Here is a 13264-nt window from a genome sequence, read left to right as displayed (position 1 = left end):
AATTCTAGGGGACTGATAACCACAGATGTTAAGAACCATAGTGCTCAGAGCCTGTCCACCTGTTAAGATCCAGATACGGATAAAGGTATCAAGCTGAAATGTATACAGTGTAAATAATTGAAGCTTCTAAATCAATGCTATCAAGCGATACAGTCGTGTGGTTGAATGCAAGCAGTTATTCCGTGTGTCCAAAATGTTCCGAGACTGAAGGTCTTCCTTACGTTTGACAGTCTTTTTCTGTTGGTCAGGTCGGTGGCGAGCCAGCTGATAATGGGCCAGGCGGTGATAGCGGAGACGTACGACAGCGTCACCATCTACTTCAGCGACATCGTCGGCTTCACCGCACTCTCAGCCGAGAGCACGCCAATGCAGGTCAGTATGACGCACGGAAAAAGCTGAACTTCACTGTTGCTGGTACTGCGTTAAAGGACTTAAGTGACACTTATAAATTGCTAGAAAAGTATTAGATACGTAAATATCCTGTAGATTCCGTTTAACACCTTGTGTTTGTCTACGTTTTTAGAGGCAGACCGCTACCTCCGTTGGACATGCATATTGAGCAAACCGCATGTGTTCTACTCAGATTAACCATACGTCAGTCACCCGTACAGCACTAATAGAGCGGCAAACCTTAAACTGAACACCTGTGCGGGTATCTGAGTCCCGCTACGGTACAGATTTAGTGTATGGTGTTTTACGGATATAATCTGCAGATACCTTTAGTTCTAAATGTGAGTCCTTGAGGAAAGGATCGAATTCTTATTCCCTTTTATATAGGTGGGATTAGAGAGGTCATTCTTTGCATTTCCGTGTGGTGCTGTTCAAGATGTGGTCATATCTTTGATTTTCAACCCTTGTCATTGTGATACTATTTACTCTAAGGTTTGTCGGAAGAAAATGGAGAAAATGGAACATGTTTCATTTCCCTAAATGATGAAGTATATCCTAGTCTTTATAAGTACTATTCTTGTCCGAAAGCTCTATTTCATGTACATTAAATGATTCGTAATATCCTACATACCAAACACTTTAGTCTGATGTAAGATAGTTGTAGCTATCTAGGGCTGATTTTGCTGTTCTCGATGGGTAGCTAACTAAGCAAGAAATATAAATGCAGACAGCTTTACGAGGTGCATTCAAGTTCTAAGGCCTCCGATTTCTTTTCTAATTAACTACTCACCCGAAATCGATGAAACTGGCGTTCCTTCCCGACGTAATCGACCTGCAGACGTACACATTTTTCACAACGCTGACGCCATGATTCCATGGCAGCGGCGAAGGCTTCTTTAGGAGTCTATTTTGACCACTGGAAAATCGCTGAGGCAATAGCAGCATGGGTGGTGAATGTGCGGCCACAGAGAGTGTCTTTCATTGTTAGAAAAAGCCAAAAGTCACTAGGAGCCAGGTCAGGTGAGTAGGGAGCATGAGGAATCACTTCAAAGTTGTTATCACGAGGAAACTGTTGCGTAACGTTAGCTCGATGTGCGGGTGCGTTGTCTTGGTGAAACAGCACACGCGTAGCCCTTCCCGGACGTTTTTGTTGCAGTGCAGGAAGGAATTTGTTCTTCAAAACATTTTCGTAGGATGCACCTGTTACCGTAGTGCCCTTTGGAACGCAATGGGTAAGGATTACGCCCTCGCTGTCCCACAACATGGACACCATCATTTTTTCAGTACTGGCGGTTACCTGAAATTTTTTTGGTGGCGGTGAATCTGTGTGCTTCCATTGAGCTGACTGGCACTTTGTTTCTGGATTGAAAAATGGCATCCACGTCTCATCCATTATCACAACCGACTAAAAGAGAGTCCCATTCATGCTGTCGTTGTGCGTCAACATTGCTTGGCAACATGCCACACGGGCAGCCGTGTGGTCGTCCGTCAGCATTCGTGGCACCCACCTGGATGACACTTTTCGCATTTTCAGGTCGTCATGCAGGATTGTGTGCACAGAACCCACAGAAATACCAACTCTGGAGGCGATCTGTTCAACAGTCATTCGGCGATCCCCAAAAACAATTCTCTCCACTTTCTCGATCATGTCGTCAGACCGGCTTGTGCGAGCCCGAGGTTGTTTCGGTTTGTTGGAACACGATGTTCTGCCTTCATTAAACTGTCGCACCCACGAACGCACTTTCGACACATCCATAACTCCAACACCACATGTCTCCTTCAACTGTCGATGAATTTCAGTTGGTTTCACGCAACGCATATTCAGAAAACGAATGATTGCACGCTGTTCAAGTAAGGAAAACGTCGCCATTTTAAGTATTTATAACAGTTCTCATTCTCGCCACTGGCAGTAAAATTCCATCTTCCGTACGGTGCTGCCATCTCTGGGACGTATTGATAATGAACGCAGCCTCATTTTAAAACAATGCGCATGTTTCTATCACTTTCCAGTCAGGAGAAAATAAATCGGAGGCCTTAGAACTTGAATTCACCTCATATCGTCCGAAAAAGCTGCCTGTCAACAAAAGTAACGCATCCGAAATGGGAAGAGGAAATGTTATCAAACTAAAAGGACGTGATGTTATTTCAGTGGTTATAAAACTGAGTAAAATATATAAAAAACTTCTCAGTATGAGCTCGCTTATCAGTATAACGTTGTACTCCCTCTGGCTGAATGCATGCACCTATTCATTTGGGAACAGCATCATGAAGCCATTGTGTCCTCTCCTGATACCCTCTGTCTCACAACTGTTGCAATGGGTTCTTGTTGTTGTTATTGTTGTGGTTGTTGTTGTGGTCTGCAGTCCAGAGACTGGTTTGATGCAGCTGTCCATGCTACTCTATCCCGTGCAAGCTTCTTCATCTCCCAGTACCTACTGCAACCTACATCCTTCTGAATCTGTTTAGTGTATTCATCTGTTGGTCTCCCTCTACGATTTTTACCCTCCACGCAGCCCTCCAATGCTAAATTGGTGATCTGTTTAGGTTTTTTATTGGTAACGCCACCTCTGTATGAAAATCACTGGCTGTGCTGTGTGCAGTCTGTGGCTGCTTTGCATTGTTGTAATACTCGCCATTGTAGTGTTGGGCAGCGGCAGCTGGATGTAAACAGCGCGTAGCGTTGCGCAGTTGGAGGTGAGCCGCCAGCAGTGGTGGATGTGGGGAGAGAGATAGCGGAGTTTTAAAATTTGTCATGAACTGCTATATATATATATATATTATGACTATTAAGGTAAATACATTGTTTGTTCTCTATTAATATCTTTCATTTGCTAACTATCCCTATCAGTAGTTAGTGCCTTCCATAGTTTGAATCTTTTATTTAGCTGGCAGTAGTGGCGCTCGCTGTATTGCAGTAGCTTGAGCAGCGAAGATTTTTGTGAGGTAAGTGATTTGTGAAAGGTATAGTTTACTGTTAGTCAGGGCCATTCTTTTGTAGGGAATTTTGAAAGTCAGATTGCGTTGCGCTAACAAAATATTGTGTGTCAGTTTAAGCACAGTCATGTATAATTGTTCAAAGGGGACGTTTCAATTTCTCTTCTCCTCAATTCTCTTCAGTACCTCCTCATTAGTTATGTGATCTACCAATCTAATCTTCAACATTTTTCTGTAGCACCACATTTCGAAAGCTTCTATTCTCTTCTTGTCCAAACTATTTAGCGTCCATGTTTCACTTCCTTACATGGCTACACTCCATACAAATACTTTCAGAAACGACTTCCTGACACTTAAATCTATACTCGGTGTTTACAAATTTCTCTTCTTTAGAAACGCTTTCCTTGTCATTGCCAGTCTACATTTTATATCCTCTGTACTTCGACCATCGTGAATTATTTTGCTCCCCAAATAGCAAAACTCATTTACTACTTTAAGCGTCTCATTTCCTAATCTAATTCCCGCAGCATCACCCGATTTAATTCGACTACATTAAATTATCCTCGTTTTGCTTTTGTTGATGTACATCTTGTATACTCCTTTCAAGACACTGTCCATTCCGGTCAGCTGCTCTTCCAGGTCCTTTGATGTCTCTGACATAATTACAATGTCATAGGCGAACCTCAAAGTTTTTATTTCTTCTCCATGGATAGTAATACCTACTCCGAATTTTTCTTTTGTTTCCTTTACTGCTTGCTCAACATCTGGGAGAGGCTACAACCCTGTCTAACTCCCTTCCCAACCACTGCTTCCCTTTCATGCCCCTAGACTCTTATAACTGCCGTCTTGTTTCTGTACTAATTGTAAATAGCCGTCTTAAAATCTGTATATACTGAGACGGAGTTGCCATTCTAGCCGGCCTTCATGACCGAGCGATTCTAGGCGCTTAAGCGCAGAACCACGAGGCTGCTACAGTCACAGATTCGAATACTGCCTCGGGCAGTTAGGTTTACGTAGTTTAGTTCTAGGGGACTGATAACCTGAGATGTTAAGTCCCATAGTCCTTAAGAGCCATTTGAACCATTTGCCGTCCTAGCTAGTCCCAGACACCTCTATTTCAGACAGATCTGAGGATCCTGCTGGCAAGAGAAAACCTCAATGTGACGCTGGTAGTTCATAGAGACACGAGGCATGCGTTAGCGAGCATTATCCTGTTGGAAAATGGCGTCACGACACATAAGCATGAGAGGTAAGTCGTGAGGACGCAGGATGTCGGAAACGTACTGTTAACCCTTCAGAGTTCCCTCAATCACTACCACCCGTGACCTGCAGTATTACTCAATGCCTCCTCACTCCGTGATGGAAAGAGTAATATCGCTGTGACTCGACAAAGTATTGGAGCAATGGGACCAGCCCCATGGCCATCACCATACTCACTGACGGTAGTCAACGTGGGTAGGGCGAAACGATAATTGATCACTGGCGACAAGGCAGATCATCAGCAACTGATGCCTCCCTGTAACTTCACCACTCCAAACGAAGCAGTTTGTGTTGTGATATTAGCAGCAACTTAGCCTGATACGGTAATTCCCTAATCAGTCTGATGCTGGTCTCCGAGCTAAGGTGCAGGATGACAGAAAGTTGGAGGGAGCTCGGTACTTGTCCTCGGATGGCAAACGCAGGTGTGAAGCGGTTACTACCAGGTGCATTCAAGTTCTAAGGGATCCGATTTTTTTTCTCCAGACTGCAAAGAGATAGAAACATGCGCATTGTTTTAAAATGAGGCCGCGTTCATTGTCAATACGTCCCAGAAATGGCAGCACCATAAGGCAGATGGAATTTTACCGCTAGTGGCGAGAATGAGAACTGTTATAAATACTTAAAATGGCGACGTTTTCCTTACTTGAACAGCGTGCAATCATTCGTTTTCTGAATTTGCGTGGTGTGAAACCAATTGAAATTCATCGACAGTTGAAGGAGACATGTGGTGTTGGAGTTATGGATGTGTCGAAAGTGCGTTCGTGGGTGCGACAGTTTAATGAAGGCAGAACATCGTGTGACAACAAACTGAAACAACCTCGGGCTCGCACAAGCTGGTCTGACGACATGATCGAGAAAGTGGAGAGAATTGTTTTGGGGGATCGCCGAATGACTGTTGAACAGATCGCCCCCAGAGTTGGCATTTCTGTGGGTTCTGTGGACACAATCCTGCATGACGACCTGAAAATGCGAAAAGTGTCATCCAGGTGGGTGCCACGAATGCTGACAGACGACCACATGGCTGCCCGTGTGGCATGTTGCCAAGCAATGTTGACGCACAACGACAGCATGAATGGGACTTTCTTTTCGTCATTGTGACAATGGATGAGACGTGGATGCCATTTTTCAATCCAGAAACAAAGCGCCAGTCAGCTCAATGGAAGCACACAGATTCACCGCCACCAAAAAAATTTCGGGTAACCGCCAGTGCTGAAAAAATGATGGTGTCTATGTTCTGGGACAGCGAGGGCGTAATCGTTACCCATTGCGTTCCAAAGGGCACTACGGAAACAGGTGCATCCTACGAAAATGTTTTGAAGAACAAATTCCTTCCTGCACCGCAACAAAAACGTCCGGGAAGGGCTGCGCGTGTGCTGTTTCACCAAGACAACGCACCCGCACATCGAGCTAACGTTACGCAACAGTTTCTTCGTGATAACAACTTTGAAGTGTTTCCTCATGTTCCCTACTCACCTGACCTGGCTGCTAGTGACTTTTGGCTTTTTCCAACAATGAAAGACACTCTCCGTGGCCGCACATTCACCAGCCGTGCTGTTATTGCCTCAGCGATTTTCCAGTGGTCAAAACAGACTCCTAAAGAAGCCTTCGCCGCTGCCATGGAATCATGTCGTTAGCGTTGTGAAAAATGTGTACGTCTGCAGGGCGATTACGTCGAGAAGTAACGCCAGTTTCATCGATTTCGGGTGAGTAGTTAATTAGAAAAAAATTGGAGGCCTTAGAACTTGAATGCACCTCGTACATTCCTTGTGGACAATAGAGAAATCTTCCCGTGTGGTGGTCACGGATGACCGACCGGAACCTTGACGACCAGCACGGCAACGCTTACGTCCTCAGGCAGTCCAACGTCAGGCAACAGACTGTTCCGAATGTCCCATAAACCCGGATACTGCACCATTCTATTAGAAGTCCATATGAAAACCTACAATGAGGTCGCATCTCCTCTCAGCCTGTTACCAATAACACTGTCTCATACGACTACGCAACACCTACATCTACTTCAGTCATCAAGCAACATCTGACATTGTTCATGTCCCTTATATACTCTATCAGGCCTGCCAACAACACTTAACTCTAGTAACGCTAATGTACTCTGGTGCTCGTTCCTCCTGTGAAAGAAAATTGCAGTTCTAATCATTTAAACACCCACTGTGTGTTACACTGCCATCCGATCTTGTCTTCTGGGTGGTTCACTTCTTGTCAGGCAGTGTAGTTGCGGCATTTAGCTCCTCACACGCGTATGTCAGCTTCATCTGCCCACATATATTCGGGTCAGTCGATGCGCTACCATCACTTTTTAAGATTTGAATTTCAATTTGTGTACAGCTCTGTAAGGTGACGGTGTATCAAACGAAGTTGTGCGTTTGCGAAATTTTAAATTTAAATCGTCCAACAATTTGAAACTTACTACTGCGCGGCCGCTATACATAACAGTGCTGTACGCTAGAAGTGTTTGTGTGATCTCTGGTCATGAGGCGTTATTTCCAGTAAATGTATCACTCATAAACTTTCTTACGTTGTTTCAGGTGGTGGATTTGCTGAACGATCTCTACAGCTGTTTCGATTCAATCATTGAAAATTTCGACGTATACAAGGTATATATTCCACCAAAGTAATTGAAAATTTTGTTGAAATTGTTTTTGAAATTACTTTTGAGTAGATCTACATCTGTACTTCGCAAACCTCCGTGTGGTGTGTGGCGGAGGGTACGTAGGTCACAGACCCACTCCCACCGCCTCCCCCCCTGCTATACCACCAAGTCTTTATGCTCTCCATAAAGGACACAAGAGTTTTTTCCAATACGAAATACTCTTAATTAAATTTTCTCTTACAACTTTTACAATAACACAAGTAATAACTATAAACTATGTTAAGTTAAGGCATCATATTCAGCCACACACAGAGGTAGTGAGTAATGAATCTGATTTAAGGATAGTCATTAGCACAAATATTACGCCTAATGTCTAGCATGAATGGTACCTCTAGAACACTCACATTACAAAGATTGTTAATGAACTAGTATCCTTAAATTAAATAACAGTCTTCAGAAAGTACTATCAAAACAGCATATACACTTATAGTCAATGAGCAATGGATAATATGCGAGTTTACCGCAATGACCACTTACTGTGTGATGAACTTTGATCGGCTCTAACACAACACAGGATCACTAAACACACGCTGATGTAATAATTACGTCACATTAAACTTTTAATGGGATAGAACACCGCAGCTTTCCCTCGTCCTGAACTGAATACTTACAATAAGTTAAAACAATCAAGTGTGAACTTTATAAAGCAAGTGAGTTTATGTGTTGTGCATTAAGTATTTATATCGCACACTGAAAAAGCATAAATGTTTGTGAGAGCTGATTTTATGCTGCTTCGTCTTTTGAAAGCAAACTTGGGTTTGGGATCAGTAAGGTTCTACTTTGTGTTTTCGGTGATACATGCAGGCTCCATTTTGAAGGAGGTAATGTATAGTACTAGAGTCTTCACAGAGACATGGTTGAGGAATGTGGGACCAGAGTTTTAGTTAATTCGGAGGGCTTTGCAAATTTTGGTGTTGGTACTTAAATTTTGCTCACATTCGACTTGTCCCACAGTGATCTCAGGATCACACCACACTGGGATATAGGACTTAGTCTAAATGTAACTGAAGGAGCGATTTTCGACTAATTTCTTAATCCTTTCATACTTGCAGCGTAATGGGATTAGTGGCAAATTTTAAGAAACACCTACATCACAGTAGAGATTTCACAAAGTCACCTCACTAACATGCTAATGTACTTGTAGTTGCCACAGAATTCCCTAACAGTGGTTTATTAAACTGGTAAGTGAGGATTAGTCAGGTCTGTTGGTTATGAAAAAGCGCGTTCTTGGTATAAAAATGGTCGTGTGATTTCTCCTCTTACATTGTTGCCAAGGCACACTAATTCTCATTTCATTAGCTGATGATGAACCTTACAAATTAGATGATTCCATAGAAAAAGTTTGTAGTTATTCATATGTCACGATAGAGAAAATAGTTTTTTTTGTAAGCGATATGGCGAAGCGGTCTGTTCCTTGCATGCCCCATTTGTCAAAATCTCGTTTCGTGTCTTGAAACTTTTTTTGAGATGTAAGGGATGTTATGAATATATCAGTAATACCTAATCGTTTGCGCATTCATGCTGAATGAAAGTGCTACATATAAATCATTTTCTCAAGACTGCGGGTGGTAATAGAACTTTTATCCAGCTTAAAGAAAAATTTAGTATGTTAGCTACATTTTATACACAACAATGTGTGACCTGACATAAAGCAAACGTAAACTCACAGTGGCTCCTATCTTTCATTTAGATCTATTCTAATCTAGGTCAGTGTGTTACTTAATATCAAAACATAACAATCTCTGCGACAATTAAACACTAGTTAGTTCATCATATGGCTTATCAATGAGGTTAGAAGATGCGAAAGAATGACATGTCTTTACTGAACAGTATCTTTAAAATTGTTTGAGAAAGGTCCCAGAGCAGCAGGCGTGGGCACACAGCCATTCCCGTTTTGCAGTGCACAGACGACCTGCAGCTCTGAAAGAAGCAAGGAACGTTCCGCTCGGTAGGAGGTGCTGACATCTAGCGGCCACTGGGAGCTGTCCCATTAGATAACATGGCGATATTCTTTGTGCTACTTGTAGTCGCCTTACGCTGGACTGCGCTACGCAGATACTCCACTTCCTTTGTGTACACACCCTAACAATCCTCCCAGGGAGGTGGCTAGCAGGGCTACATGCCAAATACTGTCTGAAAAAGTCACAGAACAGAGATAAATTTGAATAACACCCCAAAAAATTAAACCAACTTTTAGAAGAGAGAAATGGTATCTTACACTAAAATCCGGCTCAGACAGGAAAACTAGAATTGAATATAAGCAAATGTTAAAAAATAACAGCTAAAGTAGACAGAGTGAATGGATAGCCCCCCGTGATTGGCTGGTGCTTCTTGTTACGAAGTGCTGGCCTGGCAGAAGGTGCCATCAGCCAAGGTTTTCCACTCGTGGAGACTTAGTGAAGATCATCCCGGCTTCTCGAGTAAGCTTGGTGGACGGTAGTGGTATGCCGTCGTGGTAACGCTGTAGAAACTCGTTTTTGCTTGCTAACCGCAAGACATTGATGTTTGGGGGGGTGGGGGCGGGGATTGTGTTGTTTGGGGGTGGAGACCAGACAATGAGGTCATCGGTGTCATCGGATTAGGGAAGGATGGGGTAGGAAGTCGGCAATGCCCTTTCAAAGGAACCATCCCTGCATTTGCCTGGAGCGATTTAGGGAAATCACGGAAAACTTTGACCAGGATGGCCGGACGCGAGATTGAACCGTCGTCCTCCAGAATGTGAGTCCAGTGTGCTAACCACTGCGCCACCTCGCTCGGTCATTGATGTTTCTGTTACAGCTGTAAGATTTTTGTGGACAGAACAACTATGGCTAACATGGCTCTGAGCACTATGCGACTTAACTTCTGAGGTCATCAGTCGCTTAGAACCTAGAACTAATTAAACCTAACTAACCTAAGGACATCACATACATCCATGCCCGAAGCAGGATTCGAACCTGCGACCGTAGCCGTCGCTCGGCTCCATACTGTAGCGCCTAGATCCGCATGGCCATTCCGTATAGAACAACTATGAGTCACTTGTCAATACCTGAAGAGTATTAGAATTGCTAATGCTTTTCTAAAGGATATTCTAATTAGATCGAATAAAATTTTATTTCTGTTGTCAGATATTTTTGGAATGCTTGTTCTCCTGGAAACCCAGTCATTCATACGAGATCTAATGTTACTATCACATTTTCAGCTCGTTGCTTGTCAGCCGTTACACACAGGTTAAAGCCTAGCTGGTATCAGATGTACTACAGCTTTTGTCACCCAGACGATGACAGTTTATATTGCTCACCAGTTTAGTTTCTAACGCTGGATTAATAGGTTATATGCTGCACTGAGACCTTCTGCTTGCTTTCGCTATCTGCGATATTTAACGGCGACCTCAGTCATCAACACATCATGTATACTACAGTAGTTGCCTCTGACGGCAGCAGTTTTTCCCGAGTAAATTTTTAAAGTTCCAGCGATGAACGGCGGATTGTATTTACACTGCCTCAGAGATGTGGTTACTGGGATCGGTCACCTGGAGGCCATCTACAAGAACGCCGAGCTATATACGGCATCTCCTTCTTATTAATTTTAAGTTTGTTCTCTTCGTAAGCTACCTGCAGGCTAGTCTTCAAAAAGATCCTGCTAACATGCGGTCGGTTAATCACATTCAGTAGCTGTGAATTGATATAGGCACTACAGAAGCAGTTACAACGTTCCGCTTGATATTTGAAACAAGACTTAAGTAAAATCAAGACATGTTCATACGATTTGTCTACTCTGAAAAAGCGTTTGACAGAGAAAAACTGAGCAATAATTCTCAGGAAGATTGGTGTAACTTATCGTGAAAGACGACTTGTATGCAATATGTACAGCAACTAACGGAAAAGTGAAGAATGGAGAAAAGAGAATGAAGTGACTGAATTAGAAAAGATATACGACAAGATCACAGTATTTCGCCCCTGCTGTTCAGTCTATACACCGAAGAAGCAATGAAGGAAAGAAACTATTAATAACTAGAATACCTAGCATTAATGTTCCACAGTGATATTTACTACTTCGTTATGAACTGGCTTTTTACCTGCCGGCCAGTGTGGCCGAGCGGTTCTAGGCGCGAGACCGCTACTGTCGCAGGTTCGAATCCTGCCTCGGGCATGGATGTGTGTGATGTCCTTGGGTTAGCTAGGTTTAAGTAGTTCTAAGTTCTAGGGGACTGATGACATCAGATGTTAAGTCCCATAGTGCTCAGAGCCATTTGAACCATTTTTTTTTATTGCTTTCGACCTCATAGGTCATTGTCAGATAATTTAATGCTAAACAGATAGTATACAAAACTTCTGCAAGAATTCGTATTTGTACATAGAATGTTGTACCAAGATATGTGACATTTTGTGACGGCATCGATACAAAACACAAGTATGATGTGACACCTAAAGAGATTCTGAACAAATAAATCTTATATTACAGTATATTAAAACATTAAAACTATATGACTGTAAAAACACAACTGTTCTACACGTGAGTAGTGGTACAGACTGCTATATCATATGGACAAACTGGTGAATGTATCGAACACACCGAATAAAGGTAGGGGAATAAAGAAGTCTATGGAATGTGGCTGTGGAACATTTATAACAAGCTTTTTACTTAATGGTCAGAGAAATAATAACTGGCTCCTGCTCTAACAAGGGTGTGTAGTGGAACAGTGTTTGGTCATTAAGGACCAGTTCAGGATTCTTTGATTGGTGTTTCTTAATGGGCATTATTTCAAGAAACGTTCAGAAGTGTAGTAAAATACAGGATGAAAAGAAACGTCAATGATAAGGTTCATTGATGACACTTTAATCTCTGTGTAAGTGAAAAATAATTCCAGAACACGATGCAGTTCAGTTAGCACATAACATGGTTTGACAGAAAATGAAGAAGTACGAAGATCATGAGTATCGGAAACGAGATTAGCAATGAGTTTATCATCATCAAATTGAAGACCTCAAAGTAGATTAAGTGAAGATATTGTGCTGTCTTAAAAGGACAGCAATGTATGACGCACGAAGCAAGGAGTACACAAAAAGCAGACTGAAAGAGACAAAGAGGGTATTCTTGTGTAAAATAAGTTTATTAGTATCAAACATTGGTCTTAATTTGAGCTAGAAATTTTCATAACTTAGGTCCAAAATTAAGGCGTTGCATAGAAATGAATTATGGAGGGAAAACGGAAGGAAACAGAATCGAAACGTTTCAGATGTAGTGCTGTGGGGAGATGTCGGTAATCAGGGTGACTGTGAAGATAAGAAATGAAGAGATTTTCCGCAGAATGGAGGAAGAGAGAAATATGTGATATACATTTAAAAGAAGAAGGGGCAGGAAGATAGGACATGTGTTAAGGCATCATCGATTAAATTCCATTTTACCTGAGGGAGCTGTAGGGAGTAAAGGCTGTGGGCAAAAACAGAAATTGCAATTTATCCAACACATAATTGGGACAGAGCCATAAGAGAGAACATTGACCCAGCCAGAAGATTGATGACTAAAAACAAAAAATAAATAAAAATACGTCCCTGTTTAGCAACAGCCTCAGGAACTAGGGATATTCTGAAGCTAGTAATGCCAATCGACCTAAACTATTTTTCACAAAGTGTATGGTAGCTGGTTACTTATTCAGTTATGACACGAAGAGGTTTCTTTCCTACGATGTTTTATTTTAGAAGTAACTTTCAATTATATTCCTCTTTTTATTGTTGACATTCTCTGTAAGGAAATTGTACATGAGATGTGTCATTCAACATCCAGTATTACGAAGACAGGCGTTTACGATATAATTATAAGCAGAATTCTGTCTAAATCGTAACCTTGTAGTCAGTCTATTGTATGCAGTTCACAGATAATTATCAACGGTAGCACTAAAATGAGAAGAATATCCAACAACAAAACGTTGAAATATCATAAATACACGATGTTTTTTCTTCTCCTTCTTCTTCCCTAAACGTTTCTGTTTATGCAGGTCATTCACAGAGCCCCTTCCGATCTTCTCTTTTC

At 42.1% G+C, this 13264-nt stretch overlaps 1 protein-coding gene across 1 annotated transcript in view; it reads left to right on the top strand.

Moving 5' to 3' along the window:
- The window catches only part of LOC124795601 (atrial natriuretic peptide receptor 1-like), a 369591-nt gene that overhangs the window by 293242 nt on the left and 63085 nt on the right, over positions 1-13264 (top strand). The window contains exons 15-16 of the mRNA XM_047259672.1: positions 249-372; positions 7128-7196. Coding sequence (XP_047115628.1) covers positions 249-372; positions 7128-7196 — 193 coding nt within the window. The remainder of the gene's footprint in view (positions 1-248; positions 373-7127; positions 7197-13264) is intronic.

This window comes from Schistocerca piceifrons, chromosome 4 (assembly GCF_021461385.2).
Source record: "Schistocerca piceifrons isolate TAMUIC-IGC-003096 chromosome 4, iqSchPice1.1, whole genome shotgun sequence".
Classification (NCBI taxonomy): domain Eukaryota; kingdom Metazoa; phylum Arthropoda; class Insecta; order Orthoptera; family Acrididae; genus Schistocerca; species Schistocerca piceifrons.
The sequence above is the reverse complement of the archived record's forward strand: the minus strand, read 5'-3'. Positions and strand labels throughout refer to the sequence as shown.